General features: G+C 42.0%; 1 protein-coding gene across 3 annotated transcripts in view; it reads left to right on the top strand.

Annotated features, from left to right (window-relative positions):
• Positions 1-1,078: 1,078 nt before the first annotated feature.
• KIF20B (kinesin family member 20B) overlaps positions 1,079-24,592 on the top strand; it is a 53,293-nt gene continuing 29,779 nt past the window's right edge. The window contains exons 1-13 of one of the 3 annotated variants that reach the window (XM_029911393.1): positions 1,079-1,129; positions 2,003-2,197; positions 3,809-3,920; positions 4,488-4,559; positions 4,651-4,797; positions 6,000-6,162; positions 7,137-7,334; positions 7,377-7,454; positions 8,283-8,422; positions 9,756-9,906; positions 11,022-11,247; positions 16,451-16,512; positions 24,086-24,205. In XM_029911393.1, the coding sequence (XP_029767253.1) occupies positions 2,041-2,197; positions 3,809-3,920; positions 4,488-4,559; positions 4,651-4,797; positions 6,000-6,162; positions 7,137-7,334; positions 7,377-7,454; positions 8,283-8,422; positions 9,756-9,906; positions 11,022-11,247; positions 16,451-16,512; positions 24,086-24,205 (1,626 nt within the window). In that variant the 5' untranslated portion in view covers positions 1,079-1,129; positions 2,003-2,040. Of the gene's footprint in view, positions 1,130-2,002; positions 2,198-3,808; positions 3,921-4,487; positions 4,560-4,650; positions 4,798-5,999; positions 6,163-7,136; positions 7,455-8,282; positions 8,423-9,755; positions 9,907-11,021; positions 11,248-16,450; positions 16,513-24,085; positions 24,206-24,592 lie in introns of all 3 variants that reach the window. The other 2 variants (XM_026650984.2, XM_026650983.2) reach the window with 2 other exon arrangements.

Raw genomic sequence — 24,592 nt, 5'->3', positions numbered from 1 at the left:
TTTTTTTCCACCGAACTGCGGAGCAGTGAGCAACAAGCATGGCGAGTGATTTCACCAGGACATTGCAACAATGGAGAAACGCTATCGGGGCAAATGGAGCCCATCAATGCTTGCAGACTATTGCTGGACAGTGACGAGATGCTCCATTTAACGAATACAAGAGACAAGCCAAGAAGCGCCGAGTAGACCCTGAATAGGACTTAACTATGTACATAATAGTTTTTTGCCTTTTGTTTCATAATAAATTTTATTTATATAACCCTTTTGCTGATTTTTAAAGTGTTACATAAACAGGACAGGTGAAATATTATCATGTAAAGCAACCATAGACACATGAAAAGACCTAGGTTTACAATTTATGATTAAAACTCTACTATCTACACAATATACATAGATATAAAATATAAAAACTTAAATATCTTAGAAACAGTAGCCAATCAGTTGTTTTAACTGTCATATTTGAATTCAGCACATCAAAATACATAATAAATAGCACATTTTATCTCTGAAGCAGACGACTTCTCAAAATTTGTAGACCAGTGCTATTTGCAGCCATACTATGTGTGTTACCTTTACAAAACTGGATATTGGAAGTATACATAAACTTAAAAGTATTAGCAGTAGGCATTCCTCTTCCTTTGATTTACAAGTATAAGTTTAGCAAAAAAAGACCCCATAGTCTTCGGAATCTTAAATTTTTTATTTCAACTTGAAACAGACTTTAGCATGGTCTCTTAACAGCATATGTGGTGATACAATCATTTAGCTAAGCTCTTTAAGTGACCATCCTAGTTTTGTTGCTGTTCTAAGCTTGTTAGTTTGACATTCAGCCCATTAGAAATTTGGAGATGCTTTTCTCTAGTCTTGTGACATTAACAGCCACTGGAAACTTCATGTGGCCAGTAAACTTATGTTGGCGTATCGTTGCTACAATTGATTGGCCTTTAGTGGAGCAGTAGTACTATGTTACAAAATTGATCGATTTAAATACCTAATATTATATTGACCATGACATAATAAGGACGATGCATTTTAAAATCAAACTTTGTTCCTTCTTTTGTCCTTGTCTTATAGGTGGACTCTCAAAACAGCATAAACAACCACAGCAAAACTTCAGAATCATCTGAAGGTATGTTCTATATTAAAACCATTTAATCCCCCCAACCCCCTTTCTTTTATTTAAGAGGTTGAGGGCCATTCTCTAGATTAGTGATTCACTTTGAGTCCAGGTTTCTAGTAGTTGAAAGTGTTTGTCATTTGACAGCAGTTGGGCTATGTGAAACAAATTGGTTTCTATATAATTTCTTGTGGATGGGTCTCATGACACAAACCGCTCCAATTGTTAGACTTGGCAGAGAGGCCAAAGATAAAGTTGGTATGAAGACTGCAGTACTCATCTAGGTCTGAATTAAGGCAGACTGCAGAGTAGGATGTTACTGTGGTAGGGGGAACTTGTCCTGCTGGTGATGGTGGTATTTCTAGTGCTATCATCCTAGCAACTCTTATGAGCACTTAAAATAAGTTTATTTAATTATAACTATTAGGGAGGAAATCCAAAATAATCCCCATAGATATGTCAAATAATATTCTCAATTTTTTTTTTAAAAGGGAAGATTTAAAAGTAGCGTTACATTGACAAGTATGTTCTAAAGATGTTAGTCTTTGAGAGAGTTCAAGTATATAATAAAGCTTGTTTAAAACTTGGTTTTAAACCAATTATTGCCGCTGAATAAGAGCAGGTGAGCTTCAGTGATTCTCATGATAAATGTAATGTAGGTAGGTAGAGATTCCCAGTTGACCAAAAAATGTCATTTGCTTATTGATCACAATAGCTTCTTACTGTTGTAAAGTAGTCTGATCTGAATCCAAGTTCATATTTTTTAATATCTAATTTGTCAATTCTGTGCTGAGATATGATAACTTGAGTTAAGTTAATTATCATATTGCTTTAAAGGCTTCATTTGAGCAGGGCATTTGTGTAACTGAATAAATGTTTTGGCAGACTTGGAAGAACCTATAAAAGAACCTGAACAACCTAACATGAGCATGGCAAGCTACATGAAATTTTCTGTTTGGGTTTCCTTTTGTGAGATTTACAATGAGTGCATTTATGACTTACTACTCCCAGTGTCAAATGACAAGAAAAGAAGGGTGCTACGTCTTGCTCAAGACATCAAAGGCTGCTCTTATGTAAAAGGTAACTAAAATACCACTACTTATGCTGGTTATGATAACTTGTTTGAATTTCAGGTGTATTCATCCTGGTGCCAGTTCACATGCTTCAATGCTAACTTTGTAGTAGGATAAGGAATGTCTTTACTTTGTGTATCAAGCGTGAGTGCCATTTTCAGAATGGATTAATGTTTCCAAGTTTTCACGCACCCTAGCACTTTAAATTTGGGGATGTGTACATATATGCATGCACTTTATTAGGAGGTCTTCCACAATGTTCCCCTAATTTCCAGAGTGCACTTCCTAGGGTCCTGTATCCTATTCCCTAATTTTCTCTGCAGAAAATTCTTTTCCCCAAGTCATATTTTTTTCCCTGATACCATGAATGTTGGAAACAAAACTGAAGAAAGCTGTTTGGTTTTACATAGTGTCTTTTGTTTTTAACAAAAGAATTCCAGAGACAGTTCTGCTTTTTGATAAGTATAGGAAGAGTCTCTTGCCGTGTAATATCTCTCTATCTGGTGAAAGCGCAGCCTCACAATTATGATAGGCTTCCCTCAAGAAGGGAGCCATGTCTTCAAATCTCTCAGGCTACACTGGTCACAACTAGGCTGAATTATTCATGGAAATTCTATAAGGGCTGACTTGCCTGCTTCCACCCCAGCGTAAGTTTTGTGACCTCATACAGGCAAATAGACCTAACCAGGTCCAGTTTAGAAGGCCCAATAAGGTTTTATTTGTGGGTGTTGGGCATGATGGTGGTGTGAGCTTTTTTCACCCCCTTTGCAAAGTGTAGATTCAGCCCCTAACAGTATGTCTATTCTGCAATTAAAAACCCATGGGTAGTCCATGTCAACTGACTCAGGCTAAGGGGCTGTTTAACTGCAGTGCAGATGTTTGGGCTTGGGCTGGAACCTGGGCTCTAGGTCCCTGCAAGGTAGGAGGGTCTGCCCAAATGTCTACGCTGCAGTTAAACAGCCTCTTAGCCCAAGCCCTCCAAGCCCAAGTCAGCTGGCCTGTGCAAGCTGCAGGTGTCTTAATTGCAGTGTAGACCTACCCTAAAAAGTTAGTTAAACTGGTGTACATGCCACTTAGCTACTTTCTATCTACAGAGATTCTAAACATGCATTTTCTACAGGATCAGAAAGTCTTACAACCATGTCTTAGTATATACCATTACACTGAGGACTACATAATCTCAAGAATACAAGGCTGCATAAACTAAACAAAAAACAAAATTTGATCTAACTTTCGATTTTTGTCACAGTCCAGCATTACTTTGAGAGCTATTGCTGGCTAATTTTATTGTATTTTTTCCATGTTTTTAGTTAACAGAAGTTACCATCTTAATATTGCTTGAAGTTCTCTTGTGGTGATTTCAGGTACAAAGACTGTTGCATTTATCAATATGGGTTTCATTATTTTGTAGACTCAAAATACTGATCAATGACTTTTTTTAGTAAGATTGATTCCATTGATTGCAAAGAGTTGTCAAGTGTGATTGCCATTTTCACAAGAGGCCCTGCTAAAGCAGAAACGCAGTCTAAATGAAAGTATTATTCTAGTGCTAATCAAGATATATGTATTAAATAATGTATGGCCCATTAAATATGAAGTCTTGGTATTTCCTTTCAAGATCTGCAGTGGATTCAGGTTTCTGATTCCAAAGAAGCTTTTAAACTTCTGAAGCTCGGGTTGAAGCACCAGAGTATTGCTTGCACAAAACTGAATACTTACTCCAGTAGAAGGTGAGAGAACTGTTGTTGATATTGTTCAATATAGGGTAGTAGAACACAAAAACCACGCTGGCCAATTTTTAAAATCTCTGTGGAGCTTGTGTTGAGGGGAGAGTCCAGACTTCTAGCTTCTGGATTTGACCTACTTTATTGGTGAACAAAAACTGCAATTTTTGCTCAAATCTTGCAATAAGATTGACCTACATAAGAATTAAACACCTTTTGCTGAAATGCCTTCCTTGAAGGTAAGGCATTTAGCTGTTAAGTTTGTTTGCCTTTATATTCCAGTCTCATTTGGGGTTTGAAAAGTCCTCAGGCTTCTAATAATAAATAGAATGTTGGGTGTGGGGATAGTCTGCTACTTTGCCTGTTTGAACAATTAAAAAAAGACTGCATTTAGGTCTCAAGTGTATGTTCTCATATACACACATTCAGGGTGTTAAGGTAATTTTTCATGTTACAGTATATCTTCAATCATGAAATTCTCCCCACACAGGCATTATAGAGACTAAAATATTTTGAATTTAAGTAGCATTGAAATTAGTCCAGTTTTTTAAAAATTGTCTCTCTATCTTTTAGTCACAGCATATTCACTGTTAAAATGTTAAAGATTGAAGATTCCGAAGCACCTAATGTAACACGAGTCAGTGAGTAAGTGATTGTGTTTATTTCAAAGCTAACACTAATTTTGCTGACTTCAAAACGCCTGAAAAGCAAAATAACTATTAATCTGTATTTTCAGATTGGCGCTCTGTGATCTTGCTGGCTCAGAGAGATGTACCAAGACGCGCAATGAAGGTGATAGATTGAAAGAGAGTGGAAATATTAACACCTCTTTACTGATTCTAGGCAAATGCATCAATGCACTCAAGAACAGTCAACAGTCAAAGTAGGTGCTACTATAACTGTTACCTTTAGCTGTTCTATAAAGCCACAAAAATTTATCTTTCTACATGTAGCACAAATGTTAACTGTAGTTATGGTACAAAAAGCAGTTTGATAAATTTCCCACTCTTCAGCCCAAATGTGCAAAATTTCTGGGAAGTCTGATTAAACACACGGAGTAGTTTTTTGAAAATGTACCAGTTAATACACTTTTCAGACATTTTGCTGTTCGTTATGATTATTCAAAATATGTAGGAATTTGAATAAACTTGCTTAGTCTTCCATGACTACTGACTGATTTATTTGTAAACCAAGCTTTGTGGCAGGAAACCCCTGTACTCTTCCCGAGCTGTACACTTGTCTGCTGGTGCTTGGATATTGGAAGTTAGGACCAGCATTAAGGTACAGGCCAGGCTGGTGAAGCACCAGACGTTCTCAGCAGAGAAGGTGGATTGGGGGGAGGACTGCATCTAGCAGTAGGTCAAATTCTAAGTATAGAAAGGAATCTTCAACCTTAGGACAGTGCAGAGAGCAGCTGCCCTTGGACAACTGTGGCTATAATTAATAGATATCTCTGGACACCATACCACATCGCAATGGTTTTACCTCAATCCATTACTCTTTATCTAAAGGGCTAGCATAAAGCCCGTGTACCACTTAAGTTCCTCATACGCCCTCAAACTAGGGAGTAAGTGGTGCATAGGCCTCATGTTGGCTCTGCACTAGGGAGACACCATCCATTAGAAATCTAGCCATTTTTTTTAAATGACCAAAAAAAAAAAAAATAGCTTCAGATGATACACCTGCTCCTGAGCATCCTGCACTCTTGTGATTCTACAACTCTTTTTTTCTCTGCACGCTCATCCTCATTACTGTGTGGGAGATCCACACAAGCAGACTACATAGGAAAAACAATGAAACTGGCTAAATACAAAGTGCTGTCCAGTACATGCAGCAAACCAACTATCCTTCTCTAATTTTACAGTAATGAGAGAGGTACTAAAAATACCTGTATGAAGTAGAATCTTTAGAAGTGTGATAGCTTACTATCATTCTAACACATTTTTAATGCTTAAATTTCTAAGACCTAATGTGGTCTGTTTTATACTGTTAAAGAATCCAGGAATTGCAGATTGAAATGTTATAACTGAGGCTTTTTTTCCCCCTACTGAACTGGAATGTATCTAACTTTGGTATTATTTTTAGGCTGCAGCTGCACATACCATTTCGGGAAAGTAAACTAACTCACTTCCTTCAAGGCTTTTTCAGTGGAAAAGGGAAGGTATATATGATAGTAAACATCAGCCAGTGTGCTGGTGCATATGATGAAACCCTCAATGTGCTAAAGTTCTCAGCAATTGCCCAAAAAGTAAGTGCACTATAACTTTGTAGCTTTATTTTTAAAATCTTCAAAGTTGCATTATGGAGATAATTTAGTAGTTCCATATCTGTAGAATTTAGACTTGCACTTAAAGCAAGTCTCTAAAATCCGTCCCATATCATACTTCAGTGATTTTTTTTTTTTAATTTTGTCTCTAAATTTGTCTTCTCATGATCAAATTAAATGTTCTGTAATCTTTCCTGGTTGAAATACTTCATAGTTTTGGGAAGGAAACATTTAAAAAAATGAATCTTTACAAAAAGCTGTTGTGATTATAATGCTCTCTTGGGCTCTGCCAGCTAGAGAACCATAATCCCTAGAAATTCCAAACGTCACACACACGGCTCGTCCTGTCTCTGACCTGATACAGAAATTTTAAACATTCATATTTTTAATGCAAACATCTCACCCTGTTCTCTTATTGATTATAAGCTATTTGTTCTCAGCAGGCATGTGGTGAGAAGTACATCAGGTTTTTTTCTCCCCCTCTAATTCCTCCAATCTCTGGGGGGAGTTTCTTTCTTACTCTCCAGCACTAACTGCAGTCTGACTCTGCAAAAGGGACAAGCTGCCTTTGGCTCCTGAGACAGTCTCCCACTGTTCTTGCCAAAATAACATAGCAGCAGTTCTTCTATGTCAAAGGAATTAGCAGCCTCACTCCTGAAGTAGTTTTGTCCCTCTAGCCAGTCTCCAGTGCTTCATTCCAGGAGAATCCTGAGTCTCAAAACAGTGCAGTTTCTGCATGATTCCTGTTCTTCTCTGCACTTCAAAAGTACTCCTGTTTTGTAGCGTGGCAGAGAATTTCAGGTGTGGTAACTGCAAGTAGGCATTGCCAACAGAATGAAGTACAGCCCCCAGTTGCAGGCTAACTGATAGCCATGGCTACAGGCTACCTCAATAAGTGCTTAGTATTCTCTAAACCAGTGTCTAACAAATAATTGACAACCTATTTCCCTCAACAGATTTGTGTTCTAGACACTTCTAATGCTCCCCAAGAGCAGCCATTTATCCAGAAGTCTGCAAGAGAAGTGTCTCTCATAAATAATGCTGACACTAAAATGCAGATAGCAAGAAAGAGAGCCACTGTACTTTGGGACAGGAGCCTGGAAGACGTGATAGAAGATGACGATGATTTAACTGTGGATAACAATGAGACACATGAGGAGCATGATATGGCAAAAGAAATGCCAAATGAGGAGGAGGAGGAGTATGATATGGCAAAAGAGATGCCAAATGAGGAGGAGGAAAATAAAGTAATTATTGGAAAAGAAGAGTATCTGGTATGTACCTGGAATGCTTTCAGAGTCATTACAATATAACTTTTGATGGGTAGGTGGCATCCTTAGTATAATATATTTGTGGGGGACTGAAGCATGCTGCCTGTTGCGGAAAACTGTAAAAATGGCTTTTTAAGTTCGGATTTGGGCATGATTTAGTTTGGTTGCACCCGTTACTGAAAGTCTGTGTAAATGGACCTCTCCTCAGTGTACTGTATTTACAGCATGGGCAAGCTGTGGACTTCAGTAATATAAAAAATCCTTTATGCCTATATTCTATGCATGCAAGATCTCTGGAAGCAAACTTTCTTCTATGCTTCAGCATGCTCATCAGTTTAATCTGGAACAATACTAGATTTGGAAACCACTCTTGCTTTGGGTTGTATTGTGCTGTGATATATTCTCCAACTAATGCTCCTTGAGAAACAATGTCTATTTTAAAAATATACTGTTTTTAAAACTCTAGATTTTAATCTTGTTTTGAACAGATAAATCATTCCAATCTTTCTTAGAAAATTTTTCTAACAGTTGATATAATACATTATAATGTTCTTTGGATTCTTGAACATGCTTGTTCTGTGTACATACGTATACAATATTGATGGTTTGCACTGATACAGCAATTTACCAACATTTAATCTATCAATCCTCCTGTTTTTCCGATAATGGTAGAAGAATTGGACACAATAGTTGCTCACATTTCAAAAAGAAATCTGAACCAATATTCTCATCTTTGAAGAACCTTTTATTCTTGGAGCAGTGATTAAGAAATAATCTTTCTGAAAACTTTCCTTTATAAAAGCATTAAAAGAGTATTTGTGATCATTGTAGAGACTACTAAATATAATAGAAGACTTGAAAAGCAAGTTGATCAATGAGAGAAAAGATAAGTTACTCCTGGAATTAAAAATTCGTGAAGAAGTCACACAAGAATTTACTCAGTATTTTGCTCAACGGGAAACAGATTTCAGGTAAGTTAACAGTTGCTTAGGTTTCTTTATAGTCTTCTAGTTGTACATAGTTTACACTGTTGTGTAACTCCAGTCTTTTAATCTTAGCCTGTAGGTTGTAAATATTTGTATCTTTTACAGTTGCAGGTAAAATGAAATAATAAAATAAAAGCCAAATACTTAGTGTTGGGGAAGTTTAACATAGCTGCCCCTTCCCGCGCCTCCACCCTGTGCGGACACTCTTATTCCAGTGTCCAATATAAGTGACTCTTTGTTTTAGCTTAAACCTCTTCTCAGAAAACATGTCAAACTGGATTTGCTCAAATAAAATTGAGTTCTCCTCCCCACACCTCCCTTAGAAATTACATTGGTTAAGATTCTTTGTAAAAGGAAAGAATTACAAATTCTTTTTGACTGCTCTGATCTTTCCCCTCAGCTTTCTTACTTTGAAGTCTTTTTACCTGCCAAAACTAGTTCAAACCCCATACCCAAGTTGACATTAACCACTTGCTGTGAAAGCAACATGTATTGTATCTAAACTTTATATGAAACAAAAATAAAAAACCCAGCGTTCTGTATTGACTGATTTAAACCACTGAAAAGTGAGAACAATGAAAGACAAATGACAATTCTGAAGTCCTAAGATCTCTCACGCTATCTAGGCAAAAAATGAATGTCATCTAATTGGGAATATGATGAATGTTTTCAGTGGCTTTAGATGTAAAGTTCTAGCTATATAGCTGCCTGTTGCACTGTCTGCTAAAATTACAGGAAGAAAACCTCTTGCAAATGTACTCTAGTTGATGGTCCAATATAAATGCTTTCCAGAACAATAAAATGTTTCAATTCTAGACGTCTGGAACTAAGTAATGAAACTTTGACATGATTTGGGATAGACTTTGGACATCTGTAAATTCCAATCCCTGTATCAAATGCAGATATGTTCCATGCAAGAGGAGGGCATACAGAGTGCACTACCATGCTATAAGTAATTTTGGTATGTGAGGCTCAAAAGCTGCTTGAATGGCTGCTGAAAAATATACACAAATTTAGTGTACAGTTTACCTCTAGGAAGATGCACAATTCAGAAAACCTTGTGAAAGCCTTGATCTGTATAAATATTTTTCATAATTTTTAGTTACTGAACTGTTTCTGAATGCAAGGCTAATATACACTTGTGATGTTTGTTAGCAAGAGCAGCTGTAACTTAAAGTTAACCCAGTTCACAAAATGAACAAGCATGGGAGAATACCCGGGTTCTGACAGTCAAAGTGTAGTGTCAGACTCATTAACATTCTTTGTTTATAATTATAATAATAAAGTAATTTCTAGCATTAGAACTCTTTAAATACAGGCAATGCCTTTCTCATGAACGAGAGTTGCTAGAAGAAGCTTCTGAACAACGCTTGGAAATCTACAAGGATTTGGTAAATGAATGTGCCAAAAACCTGGATGAAGAACAGGTGATAAAAGATTCCTATTGTAATGAAAGAGCTGGAATGCTGGTAATTTCCCCCCCTACATATTGTTGAAGAATCTGGCTTTGTACTTGTACCTAACCTACTGTTAAGGGATGAGCACTTCTCATGGTTGGGTATTAATGTAAACTGACTCCAGATGCCAAGGAATGGATGTAGTGGTGACTTCAAGAATTCTTGTTCCAAGTAGGGTAGACCTTATTTCTTAAATTAGATGTCGGTACCTTTTAGCTTGTCATTAAAGAACTCTCAAGATCTATTTTGGGGATTTTTCAAGGGATGAAAATTTAGAGATGTGCACTATAAGATGAAAAGTAAGTAGTTCGGGTTCTAAAATTTGGGCTTTGTGTGCTAAAAAGTTGGATGCGTTTATAGCTTATAGTAGAATCTAATATGAATTTAACTTTGTTTAACTTCAGTCACATACCTATTTCAGATGACTTTAGGCTACTCACACTGAATATGTTTATAGGAACCTAAAAATCTTTTCAAAAAAGATGTGTGCACATTTCAAGCAATGGGAGTAGCATATGTATCTAAGGCATAATTAGGCCCCGGTGCTTGTTTTTTGGCACGAGACAGGATATTGCAGTTTTTTGTCATCCTATTATTTTAACCTCTACTTCCCCTTGTTTTTCATCTTAATTTTAAAAAAGCTGTATCTTTAACTCTTCTATTTTTACCTTTTTACAAAAATATATTAAGTTTTCCAGACACTAGTTAATAACAATTCAGAAATTGACACAGACTGTTCACTTGGTGTGTTATATTCCACATTCTCCCAACTCAAGATACAATACTTCTTTGTGGTTTATGGGCAAAATTCTCCTGTTACTTGGATTTATATCAGTATAACAGAAAATTTTACCCTTGCTTTTAAGTGCTGTAAAAAAAAGAGGAAGGCAGATATTATCCCCAAAATGCAAGATGGCATCAGTCAGGATTAAAATCTGGGAATTCCTAGGTTTTATCGTTTCCTTTCATGAACAACTTCATGAATTTATCCAACTGTCCATTGGAAGGATGGCTATACTAAGATTTGTCCAAGAGAACCTAGGGTTCTATTATAGCAGTTACAAGCTGATTTAGCAATTTTAGGCCATTGCTAAATAACCATAAAGCACTTTTCACTTCCTTTCTAGGAAGGAGGCAATAATGTAGCTCCTGAGAACTGTATTGATCTCGAGGGCATTATTAATTTTCTGCAAGATGATGTCACTGATATTAAGAAGCAGGCAGAAGAAGCTCACAGGTATATTCTATCCCTAGAAGACCCACAAGAAGCTATTGCTTGGCTTGAACAAAAACTGGGAAAAGTTACTGTTGAGCTAACTAAAACCAAAGAAGAGCTGACACAGAAAACTAAAGGTGAGTGGGGTAAAATAAGAGTGATTCTAAACTAATGCAGACTTGGAAGATATGTTAAGTCCTAATGAATTAAGTGGACTGGATATCTTAACCTGCTTAAGTTTAATATTTACACTTTAATACAAACTAGTTACCATCTGCTCATATTGTGATCTTTCTAGTTGATCAAATTGGATATTACGTTTATTTTTATTACATTATTTTAAGCTCAACCAAACCACCAAACTATTAGTTTTAAGAAAACAATCTTTATTTAAAAATTATAGAACAGTTCAGTTATTACTTAATTTGAAAAGATGCAGCCTTATTCAAGTTAAAATGTCTTCTAACTGTAGGATGAATTTTTTTAATACAACTTTTATTGATTTCACATTTTTAAGAGCATGCACAGCATACATTCTAATTACCTATAAAATACAGTAATTTCAGTTACCTTTCAATGAGGAATAATCTCACGAGAACTAGTGCCTTGCAATATAAGTATAGTAGAATTCTCAGAGTATGAATCCAGTTTATGAAACTTTTTTTTTTATTCCAGAAAATCTAGTGGCTTTAAAATTTTTTATCATGTTTAGTTTTTTCAACTTGTCCTTGAAGTAATTACTTGACCACAATCTCTATTTGAGGGGATTTTTGTCTTGCCTACTTTTAGCCTGAATGGAAAAAAATTAACGCCCCTCCCCCACTTCTCCTCTTCTCTCCCCCCCGAAAAAAAACTTGAGTACATGCCTGCCATTGGGAAACAAAACCCTCTAAAGTTCTAGAGGAAAAACAGTAATGAGTGGAGTGACTGGCTAGTGGGTGGAATCAACTCACTGAATGCTGAAGACAGGGAGTTTATAAACTGTTAGGGGGAATTGATTTGCTAAATTCTAGAAGCTTCTGGAATGTATGTAGGGCATATATTAATGATAAATCTAGTTAGCTTATCTTCTCAGTTCTTAGTGTGAATTCACTACTTCCTCATTCTAACTAGTAAATATGAAAGCTGTTGATTATATACTGGAAACCAATGATTAATATTTAATGATTACTAGATATCAGTGTGTGAACTACTAATTCACCGTGTCTAAAGTTGAATGTGATTGGAAACATGTGATTACGTAGCCACAAACAATGCAAATAGAATTCTTCAAAATAAAACATTGAAACAAATAGTTGTTAGCCAAAAGGATATAAATCCTCTGAACAAAATACAGAAAAAGAGATTACTTTGGATTAAAGATCAATATGCCCTTTACTGGAACTTGATAGAGATTTTCTCATTGCCACAATTTGTCATTGAAATGTTGATGTAGTGTCTGATTTTTCCGTCCCAATTCTGGGCTTTTCACCAGCGTTCAACATAGCTCTGTTGAGAAGCAGTATCTGATTCTCTTTACTTCCCAACTTTCTGGCAATTCTTGATTGCTCTTGCCACTGTGGGAGCAAAGTTGTAATCTTTTTGTTTGTTTGTTTTTTGTTTTATGCTATCACCTGCAGTGTGGCATATCATGAGAAATTTAGAGCATTTCACCCCAAATATGCCAAAGCAGACATATTTGAGCTTGCAGGTCTATTGCTGACTGCCGCAAAGGGAAGCAATAAATGAAAATTTTAAAGGAAGAAAGAAAATCAGGAATATAATTCCCCCTGGGGGAATACTGTGCCAAAAAAGTTTAAAATTTTGCGCATGATATTTGAAAATTTTGCTTTTTTTTTTTTTTTTTTTTTTGTCGAAATAACACCATATAATTGAAACTGTTGCGATTATTTTTGGTCATTTATTTCAAAATACCTGTCAGCAAGTATGTCTGTAACAATACAGACAACAAAAAAGATTCAGGAAATGTTTTTGACAAATAGATCCCTTACTAGGCATATTAATACAGAACTCATGAGTAATAATTCCATTTAAACTAGAATACAGAACCGTATTTCCTGCACCCCTCAGAAGCAGTGCAAAGTCTTGGAGGAGTCAGGGTTAATGGAGGAGCTGAAGGAGAGGGAAGTAAATTGCTGGGAAGGAGTCTGGGTGTGAACTTGATGGGTTGTTGGGTATAGGTGGGAAAAGTATGGAACTTTTTTTGGGCAGGGAAGAGGGCGGGGAGGGATTTTTAGGGAACGTCTCCATGCAGACCCTGCCTGACCCCTAGCCTCTCCCATTCAGTCAGGTATATCTGCCCCGTCCCCGTGTGTTCCTGTAACCCCATGTGTCCTTGCACCCCCTGTTGACGTGTCCCTCCACCCCCACTCACACCCCTCCCTATCCCTATGTGGCTCTGTATCCCGTCCCGATGTGTCTCTGTGCCCTCACCCAGCCACTCCCCTGTCCTTATGTAGCTCTGCACCCCCTCCCCCATTACCATGTAGCCCTATACCTCCCTCCCCCCATGGCCCTGTGTCTCCACTCCCATTTCAGCAGAAGGATTTTTTTTTCTGCACAAAACTTTAAAAGTATGCATGGCTCATTAATTATGCACACGCAGAATTCTCCCAGGAGTATAATAATGGCTAGAAGCATAACACAAAAAGAACTAAGTAGACTACACCTTATTAATTCTGTGTCTGAAAAGAAAACCATAGAATATTGTGTCCAAGTTGCTAAAGATGCTATCCATGATGCAGAGAAAGTACTTAGTACTTTGCCACTTGCTCAGACAGCTAAAATGAAAAATCAGAACAGGTGCAATCATCCTAAACTGATGACCGAGGACAGTTCAGCACCATATCTAAAACTTGCTAAAGTAGCACTTAACACAGTCCTAAAGCATCTTGTGGAACTTCAGTTTTTTTCTTTTATGCAACAATCAGTTTCTTGGTTGGTTGGCTGGAGGTTGTGTTTACGTATGGACCCCCAGTCCAGCATGCTACCTGATGTAGTGGGGTTTCACTGAGCCTGCCTGCTCCACTAGCCTGGGCTCCCTCTCCCTGATTTGCTGAATCAGGCTCTTCGGCCTCTAGCAGCACACACACAGGTAGGGACGCACCAGCTGTAGAATTGCACACAGTCTGTGAGCAGCTCTCTAATGGGAAGATTTAGCTAGGAAATCGCCCAGCACTCAAGTACAGCTCCCCGCTAGAAAGTACACCCAAAAAATATTGTCTTGTGCTGTAGAGACATCTATACAACATAAGCTCATAAATTCTCCCCCCTCCCTCAATGTGAAGAAATATATGCATAACTTCTTGCATCCCCCCACCCCCCCATTATAAATTTCACAAACTGGGTTTTATAACAAACAAAAACAAGTTTATTAACTATAAAAGGTTGATTATAAGTGATAACAAACAGAACAAAGCAGATTACTGAGCAAATAAAACAAAACAGGCAAACTAGGCTTAATACACTCAAGAAACAGGTTACAAAACATAATTTCTCACCCTAAATGTTTTTAGGCAAGTTGCAGAGTTTTTGTAGCTTAGAGTTCCAGTTACTTCTCTTTACAGACCAGACTCCTGTCTTAGTCTGGAATCAGCCTTTGCCTTTCCCTCCGCTCAGTTCTTTTGTTTCTTCAGTTACTTTCAACTGTCTTCTTGGGCAGGAAGGCAATGGAGAAGAGTCCTGTTTGCCTTACTCTTCAGCCTTAAACAGAATTTACATAAGGCGGGAAGCCTTTGTTTCTAGTGGAAAAGTACAAGCAGTGTTCAAGGTGGTACTTTTTACCAGGTGACATTATCACCTGACCTTGCAGTGTCAAAGCAACCATGAAACCAGGTTTATTTGCAGTGTTCACAGGAAGTAAGTCCTGGAAGATGGGGGATTCACATCTTTGAAGACTCATTGTCTTTTTCCTGATGGCCTATTAAGGCTCTTTGCTTACTGTCTGGTGGGCATCTCCAAGTATAACCACAGTTGTAATTGTTACATAGTCAGTATTCCTAACTCCAGATACAGAAATGATACATGCATACAAATAGGAGAATCACATCCAGTAAATCATAACATTTCCAATGATACCTTATATTTTATGGAAGGCGGTTCATGTATCTTAATTATGCCATATTTATACAATCCGCATATGTCTATAAAGAATATGGAGCGTCACATCAGTGCTTACATATGACTCCCCTTCCCAGAAACACTCAGCACTTTCAGGAGGACTTTCTACATTTACATCCAACTACTGTAAATTATAAATCTTGCAATGAGCACCAAGAGGACTCTGATCAACATAGAATAGCATTTTTTTCCAATAGGCTTACTCTGCAGAGGCACTAAACATTAAAAACCAAAAAGACTATGTTTTAAACTTAATAAAGAAATGGAACCACTCTAAGGAGGGAGGAGATTGGAGAAGTTTTATAAAAACCTTTCCATTGTTTAGTCAACCTGAATAATAAAGACAGAAAAGCTGAACTGTGAGGAAGAGGGTGAAAAGATGTTGGTTTTAATATTGAGGTGGTTCTTTCTCTTACAACATTTTAAAATTGTGGATTCAGATATCTACCCTAAAATCTCTGCTTGTGAAGGAGCTTGTGCTCCTGTTGGTTGCATCAAAATAGAGGAAATCTGTGGAAATTTATAACTTTGTCCTTTAAAAAAAAAAAGGGGGGGGGGGCAACAAAAATCTTTAATGCTGATGCAAGCTAGACAGGAATGGTCATGTATTTTCAGCACACTTGGTATTATTGAAACTTTCCTAACAGGTTAGAGGCTGGAAAAACAAATAAGCAAGTGAATCAGTATCTCAGGACACAAGTGGGCTTATCTAACCTGACTCCAGACTCTATTATTGTGTCCTGTTTCCAGAACTGAAAGGCGTGTGTGTGAGAGAGACACATACATCTGGATTTCATTCACTTACCCACTTGTGGGTTTGGTGGCCTTTTTCATGGCGGAGGGGTAGCTTTCCTATATTGGAGAGTGGAAAAAATTACAATCCTCATTAATGTATTAAGGTCTCTGATATTAAAGTTATTGCTTTGAGCAGGGCTCGGTGAGCAGGCTTACAGGAAGAAGCCACCCTTTTGCTTAAAGTGCAATTATTGGATCGTTTTGGTTGAAATATATGCATTTATTTTTCCAAACTATTTAAATTATTCATTTGAAAATCAAAAAATATTTTAGATTGCTAAATCAAACTGGGGGGAATAGTCTCAGTGTATCTCAATTATTGGCAAATGACTAAAACCTTATTATAGAAAGACTTTTCCAACTTGGTGAATGAACTACAAGTTTGCAATCTATGTAATGCAAACCAGTTTCTCTATTTGATTACAGAGCTTGAAATGCAAGTGATTAAATTAAGTGAATCTGCTCAACAACTTGAAGAAGCTACTGAGGTAACTCTTTTTAAGAGAAATAAATTCACTGAAACTAACATCTGCTTTAATTATTCATACAAAATTACAATAGCTTAATGTCTGATTTCATAGTGTGCTTAACTGAATAGACCTAGCACTATTATGGTTTGTTTCTCATTGCGTGTTTTGAGTGCAAAAGATTTGGAGTCATGTTACAATTAGGGCTATCAAGCAATCAAAAAAATTAATTGCACCGTTAGACAATAATAGAATACTACTTATATAAATATTTTTGGATGGTTTTCTATATTTTCAAATATATTGATTTCAATTACAACACAGAATACAAAGTGTACAGTGCTCACTTTATATTTTTGATTACAAGTATTTGCACTGTAAAAAAAAAAATAGTATTTTTCAATTCACCTAATACAAGTAGTGTAGTGCAATCTCTTTATCATGAAAGTTGAACTTACAAATGTAGAATTATGTACAAAAAAATGCATAAAATTTTTTAGAGCCTACAGGGCCACTCAGTCCTACTTTTTGTTCAGACAAACAAATTCGTTTACATTTTCAAGAGATAATGCTGCCCGCTTTTTGTTTATAATGTCACCTGAAAATGAGAGCAGGCATTCTCATGGCACTGTTGTAGCTAGCGTCACAAGATATTGATGTGCCAGATGCGCTAAAGATTCATATGTCCCTTCAGTCTTCAACCACCATTCCAGGGGACATGCGTCCATGCTGATGACTGGTGCTGCTTGATAACAATCCAAAGCAGTGCAGATTGACGCATGTTCTTCTTCGAGTGATTGCTCCTGTATATTCCACAGTAGGTGTGCGTGCTGTATATCGCGCTATAAGGGGATTCACGGGCTCCCCACACCCTCAGTTCCTTCTTGCCACCAGTGAAGGTAGTTGGAACTTTGTGCTCCAGCTTTGCTGCAGCCCTTCTTCTCGATCTTAGTGGTACCGTTCGTGGATCGTTCTTCAGTTGTTAGAGTGAGCTCGGGGCATGCCCCGTGCCCCAGGCTTCAAGTCGTGCGACTCTTGTCGCCATTCTATGGCCAGGAGCGACCCTCACGCTGAGTGTCTTCGCTGCCTGGGTGAGACTCACATTAGCGACCGTTGCAGGATCTGCAGGTCATTCAAGCCAAGGACCAAGAAGGAGAGAGACTTTAGACTTCGCGCTCTCCTGATGGAGTCGGTGCTGGCCCCAACGCTGGTACGCAGATCGGACTCGGCGCCGACCGCTGCGTCGTTGGTACGTAGCAAGGCCCCTTCGACCAGTCGGCGCCACTCTCCCTCCAAAAAGCAAGAGAAGGGCCCGGCCTTGCAACGATGCCACGATAAGGATAAGGGGGAGGTTGGTCCCGCGCTGGGCAGCCCTCGATCCCTGGGCTCAAGAGCTCCGACTCGCGTGGAGCAGAGCAGCCCAGTACCGTCGGCCCAGGCATCCCCACCGGTACGGATGCCGTCGATGCCTTTGGGTGCCCACCAGACCTCTCCGGGCGGCCGCAGTTCCCGCTCCGAGGATCGCTCCCCGCACAGCTCGGCGTGCAGCGGCCGCTCTTCTGACAGCTCCTGGCCACCCTCTACGCCAGCCAGACCGTCTGAGCCGCCGTCGGGACGGGAGTCGCGGGGACCCTCTACACTGCCTGCCAGCGAGCTTAGGCACCGAGAGAGGCACCGGGAACGCTCACCTGCGAGGCGTGGGTACGGAGCCGCTCTCGATGGGACAGACGTCGGCGTTCCCGTTCCAGTTCCCACTCGACTAGACGTCACACCAGAGGCTCCCCACGGGGTACCTCGGCGTCAGGGCACCAGGCTTCGCATCGCCGTCACGGGTACCGGAGCAGTTCGTCACATAGATACTGCTCCTCGAAGTCGAGATCCCGGTCCCGAGGGAGACGACGTCACAGGCACTGCTCCTACCACTCCCGGGGCACCAAGCATTCTTCGCCGACTTCGGCCTCAGCACCCATCCTCGGTCCACGCCGTTCTGCCGGGACACATGCTGCTATCGCGCACTCAGCCGAGCCAATGGCAGGGGACCCCATGGCAAGGACAGTGGTGCCAGTGGGCACCGCGGCCATCGGTGCCAGCCCAAATGGAGGCCCGTTTGTTCGCCGGACTGTCCCAGGTTCCATCGGCCTCCTGCGGCCGCCCACGGGACAAGTCGGCATGTCACGAGTTGGCGGACCCGCGCCAGGACTCTGATCTCTGTCTTGATGCCCCGGCACCAACCGAGGCGCCCGGCTCCGTGCGGGCCCTCTCCCTGGCACCGGACGACACCATAGCGGTGCCTCCGCCATCGATCCTGTAGGAGGACTTCAAGGCACACCAGGACCTGCTAAAGCAGGTGGCATACAACCTCCAGCTGCAGGCCGAGGAGATGGAGGGTCCTTCTGATTCCCTCTTTAACGTCCTGTCTCCCTCGGCACCGGGCCGCATGGCCCTGCCTCTGCACCAAGATATTGCCAACATTTCAAACTCACTGTGGCAAACTTCCGCCTCCTTGGCCCCAATCTCCAAGAAGGCCAAGAGGAAATACTTTGTGCCAGCGAAGGACCATGAATATCTTTATTCCCACCCGGCACCCAACTCGCTCGTAGTGGAATCGGTAAACCACAGAAAGCGTCAGGACCAGCCCGCGCCCACCCCCAAAAACAGACACCAGGAGACTGGACTCCTTTGGCAGAAAATTTTATTCGTCGGCTAGTTTCCAGCTTCGGGTAGCCAACCATCAGGCCTTACTGAGCAGGTACGACTTCAACCTGTGGGAGTCTCTGCCTAAATTTGAGCCCCTCCTCCCGGACCGGGACAGGAAGGACTTCAAGGCTTTGGTGGAAGAGAAGTTGGCGGCGGCTAAAGCAGCCCTGCAAGCGGTGTCAGATGCTGCTGACATGACGGCCAGCTCCATGGCTTCCGCGATCGCCATGCGCAGGGCGTCTTGGCTCCTGTTGTCCGGGCTGTCAACGGAGGCCCAATCTCTGATGGAGGACCTCTCATTCGATGGCAGGGCGCTCTTTGCAGAGCAGGCGGACGTCAGGCTGCATGGGATGAAAGCTTCCCACACCACCTTGCAGACCTTGGGCCTCTTTCCTTCTGGCTAAGGACAAGGCCAAATCACTTCTGGCGGCTCAACCTGCGAGGAGCAGATATGAGCCCCCGTACAAAAGACCCAGAGACCAGAAGCGTCTGTCTCAGCGGCAGTCCGGCTATGCCCCTCAGCCTGGACCCTCTAAGGGCAAGAGGCAGGGAAAGAGGCGGTTTTGACTATTTGCAGGGGGGTACCGGGCCTGTTGCCAGGGAGACTTCCCCCAATTAATAAAGTTTGTGTTCTGCAATCGATTGTCTGCCTCCCTCAGGGCGTGGTCCCGCATAACTTTGGATCAGTGGGTCCTCAGTACCATTTCCAAGGGCTACGTGTTGCAGTTCACCTCACCCCCGCCAAATCACCCGCCCTCCGTGATGGCCCCGGAGAACCCGGACCATGTCTGCCTCCTGCGTCCTGAGGGCGGTGGAAAGGGTACCGGTTCAGTTCCAGGGCAAAGGGTTCTACTCCCGATACTTCCTGATCCCAAAGGCGAAAGGGGGTCTCAGGGCCATTCTGGACCTGCACGACCTGATCAGGTTCCTAACCCGTTCCAAGTTCCACATGGTGTCCCTGGCTTCTATTATCCCCTCCCTGGACCCGGGGGACTGGTACGCGGCCCTGGACCTTCAGGACGTGTATTTTCACCCCCATATTTTTGAGGGGCACAGGTGCTTCCTCCGATTCATGGTAGGGATGGACCATTACCAATTTGCGGTCCTCCCCTTTTGGCCTATCCATGGCTCACATTTCGTGAAAACTCTGGATGTCTGTGGTGGCGGCCTACCTCAGGCGGGAGGGGGTACAAATTTTCCCTTACCTGGAGGACTTGCTCCTCAAGGGAGAGTCTCGTTTCGAAATGGAGTCCCACGTGGAGCTGCTCCTGTTGACATGCACTGATCTAGGCCTTGTCGTGAACGAGACCAAATCAATATTAGTGCCCGTTCAGTGCATAGAGTTCATTGGGGCCCTGCTGGACTCCTCGAGGGCCACAGCTTCTCTTCCCCTGGACAGGTTCAAGACCCTAAGGGATCTCATCGCCTCGGTCACGGCCTTCCCATTGACCACGGCGAGGGCGTGTCTTCGGATTCTGGGACACATGGCGGTGTGCACTTACGTGATCTGCTGTGCCAGACTCCATGTGAGGCCTCTCCAGATATGGCTGGCCTCCCAATTCTCCCAAGCTTGGGACGGTCTGGACAAGGTCCTCACGGTTCCCTCCCTGATACCGGGTTCCCTCCTATGGTTGTCCTGCCCAAGCAATATGCAGCAAGGGGTTCCCTTCAGGGAAGCCAACACGTCCATAGACCTGATGTCCGATGCTTCAGACCTCGGCTGGAGAGCCCACACGGGGGACTCGCAAACCCAGGGAACGTGGTCGACCCTGGACTTGACCCTTCACGTAAATGTCAAGGAGCTCAGGGCAGTCCATTTGGTGTGCGTGGCTTTCCTCATGCACTTCCGCAGCAGGGTGGTCAGAGTCCTCACGGACAACACCGCTGCCATGTACTATATCAACAGGCAAGGCGGGACTCACTCCCTAGCCCTCTGCCAGGAAGCCCTGAACCTATGGGAGTTCTATATAGCCCACGATATCTCCCTGAGGGCGGCTCACCTCCCGGGCGTCTGCAATACGCAAGCGGACTGCCTCAGCAGGGTCTTCTCCCCCGAGTACGAGTGTTTGCTCCACTCGGAGGTCGCTCACTGGCTCTTCCAAGAGTGGGGAGCTCCCCAGATCGACCTGTTTGCAACCCGCCAGAACCGGCATTGCCCCCGGTTCTGCTCCAGGGGAGGGGTGGAGGAATGCGTGATCTCCTACGCGTTCCTCCTGAGCTGGTTGGGCCAGCTCCTCTATGCCTTTCCCCCGTTCCCCCTCATCGCCAAGGTCCTTTAGAAAGAGAAAGCGGACAAGGCGAGAGTCATTCTCATAGCCCTGGCGTGGGCCCGCCAGCACTGGTTTGAGCCCCTTCTACGCCTCTTGGTGGCTCCCCCGAGGGCGCTACTGCTCCGCCCGGACCTTCTCTCCCAGGACAGGGGGCGCCTCCTCTATCCCAATCTGGCCGCACTTCACCTAACCGTGGCTGAATGAGGAGAGAATAGGTGTTCAGAGCAGGTAAGGCGAGTCCTCCTGGAAAGCAGGAAGCCGTCCACGCATCAGACATACGTGGCAAAGTGATCCAGGTTCGCCAGGTGGGCGAGTGAGCGGGGAGTCTCCCCCTCTGCCACACCTCTCCAGTTTATCCTAGACTACCTCTTATCCCTTAGGGCCCAGGGACTGGCACCTGCCTCAGTCAGGGTGCACCTGGCGGCAATATTGGCCTTTCACCCGCCGGTGCAAGGCCACTCGGTCTTCTCCCACTAGATGACTTCCCGTACGCTAGGCCCCGCGTGCCGCAATGGGACCTCAACCTGCTCTTGTCCCGTCTCACGGGCCCCCCCTTTGAATCCCTGGCCATGTGTTCCTGGTCGCACCTCTTGTAGAAGTTGGCCTTCCTCGTGGCGATCACGTTGGCCCAACGTGTCTCGGAGCTCAGGGCCTTAACCTCAGAACCTCCCTATATGGTTTTCCATAGGGGTAAAGTCCAGCTCCGCCCACACCCGGCATTCCTCCCGAAAGTGGTCTCCGCCTTCCATATGGAGCAGAGCATCTTTCTCCCCATGCTCTGCCCTAAGCCCCACTTCTCCTCTAATGAGGAACGCCGCCTCCACACGCTCGATGTGCGTAGGGCGTTGGCTTTTTAACTGGATCGGACTAAGCCGTTTCGGAAATCCTCTCAACTCTTTATTGCCTCGGCCGAGCAGGCAAAGGGGCAGCTTATCTCCACCCAGCGACTTTCCCGCTGGGTCACCTCATGCATACGCATGTGCTATGATCTGGCAGGGATTTCCCCGCCACTGATCGTCAGGGCACACTCTACGAGGGCTCAGGCCTCATCAGCTGCCTACGTCGCCCATGTCCCCATCCAGGACATTTGTGGAGCGGCCACTTGGGCCTCAGTTCTCACATTTACTTCGCATTATGCAATCATCTCCCAGTCTAGGGATGACGCCAGGTTCGGCAGGGCGGTACTTCGTCCCGAATCATCATGAACTCCTACCCACCTCCAACAGATGTTGCTTGGAATCACCTACTATGGAATACACAGGAGCAATCACTCGAAGAAGAAAGGACAGTTACCTGTTCCGTAACTGGTGTTCTTAGAGATGTGTTGCTCCTGTCTATTCCACACCCTGCCCTCCTTCTCTTCTGTCGGAGTTGTCCGGCAAGAAGGAACAGAAGGTGGGGGGGAGCCCGTGGCTCCCCTTATAGCGCAATATACAGGCGCCACTCCAGGGGTCGCCATGGTGCTCCCCCAGTACGGGTACTACTAAGGGAAAAACTTCCGGCACCAGTGCACGTGGTGAGCACGCACACCTACTGTGGAATAGACAGGAGCAACACATCTCGAAGAATGCTAGTTATGGAACAGGAAACTGTCCTTTCATTTTCATTATTTGAGTCAGATGCCATCAGCAGAATGTTGATTTTTTTTCTTTTTTGGTGGTTCAGGTTCTGTAGTTTCCACATCGGAGTGTTGCTCTTTTAAGACTTCTGAAAGCATGCTTCACACCTCGTCCCTCTCAGATTTTGGAAGGCAGTTCAGATTCTTAAACCTTGGGTCGAGTGCTATAGCTATCTTTAGAAATCACACATTGGTACCTTCTTTGCATTTTTGTCAAATCTGCAGTGAAAGTGTTCTTAAACTGAACAACATGTTCTGGGTCATTATCCGAGACTGCTATAACATGAAATATATGGCAGAAGGCGGGAAAAACAGAGCTGGAGACCTATAATTCTCCCCCAAGGAGTTGTCACAAATTTAATTAACTCATTATATTTTTAACGAGCGTCAGGAAGCATGTCCTCTGGAATGGTGGCCGAAGCATGAAGGAGCATATGAATGTTTAGCGTATCTGACACATAAATACCTTGCAATACCAGCTACAAAAGTACCATGCAAATGCCTGTTCCCAGTTTCTGGCGACATTGTAAATAAGAAGAGGGCAGCATTATCTCCTGTAAATTGAAACAAACTTGTTTGTCTTAGCAATTGACTGAAGAAGAAGTAGGGCTGAGTGAACTTGTAGGCTCTGAAGTTTTACATTGTTTAGTTTTTGAGTGCAGTTATGTAACACAAATCTACATTTGTAAGTTACACTTTCATGGCAAAGATGGTACTTGTTAGATAGTATTTTTCAATTCACTTCAAACAGTGCAAATATTTGTAATAAATAATCTATACTTTGATTTCGGTTACTAGGCAGAATACAATATATATGAAAATGTAGAAAAACATCCAAAATCTTTAATAAATTTCAATTGGTATTCTATTGTTTAATGGTATGATTAAAAAAACTGCAATTAATTTTGAATTAATCGTGTGAGTTAACTGTGATTAATCGACAGCCCTAGTTGCAATGGATTCCTGTTATCTAAAACCTAGTAAAAATGTAACTTTTCTCTTCTTGAAGAAAATGACGACACAGAATAAACGGATTCAAGAGCTAATGCACATTGTGGAGCAAAAAGATGATGTTATAAGTAGACTACAGGACTTAATATCCCATTTAGAAACTACAGTAAAGGACTATGTAAGTTTTCGGCTCTTCATTTCTTAAAATGTACAAAACTTAATTTAACTTTTAATGCTTGTAATAACTGGTTAAAAGATGGGAAACGGTGTAGGAATAAATGATTAGCTCTCAGAATAGAGAGAGGTAAATAGTGGTGTCCCCCAAGGATCTGTAGTGGGACCAGTGCTATTCAACCTATTCATAAAAGGTCTGGAGAAAGAGGGGCAAACAGTGAGGTGGCAATGTTTGCAGACAAATTTTTTTTTTTACTCAAGATAGTTAACTCTTCGCAGTCTGTTTTCGACTTACAAAGGGTTTTCACAAAACTGGGTGATTGGGCAACAAAATGGCAGATGATATTCAGTGTTGATAAATGCAAAGTAATGCACATTGGAAAACATAATC

Source organism: Terrapene carolina, unplaced genomic scaffold, assembly GCF_002925995.2.
Source record: "Terrapene carolina triunguis isolate 2854851 unplaced genomic scaffold, T_m_triunguis-2.0 Scaffold95, whole genome shotgun sequence".
Classification (NCBI taxonomy): Eukaryota; Metazoa; Chordata; order Testudines; family Emydidae; genus Terrapene; species Terrapene triunguis.
This window is presented reverse-complemented; position numbering and strand designations above follow the sequence as displayed.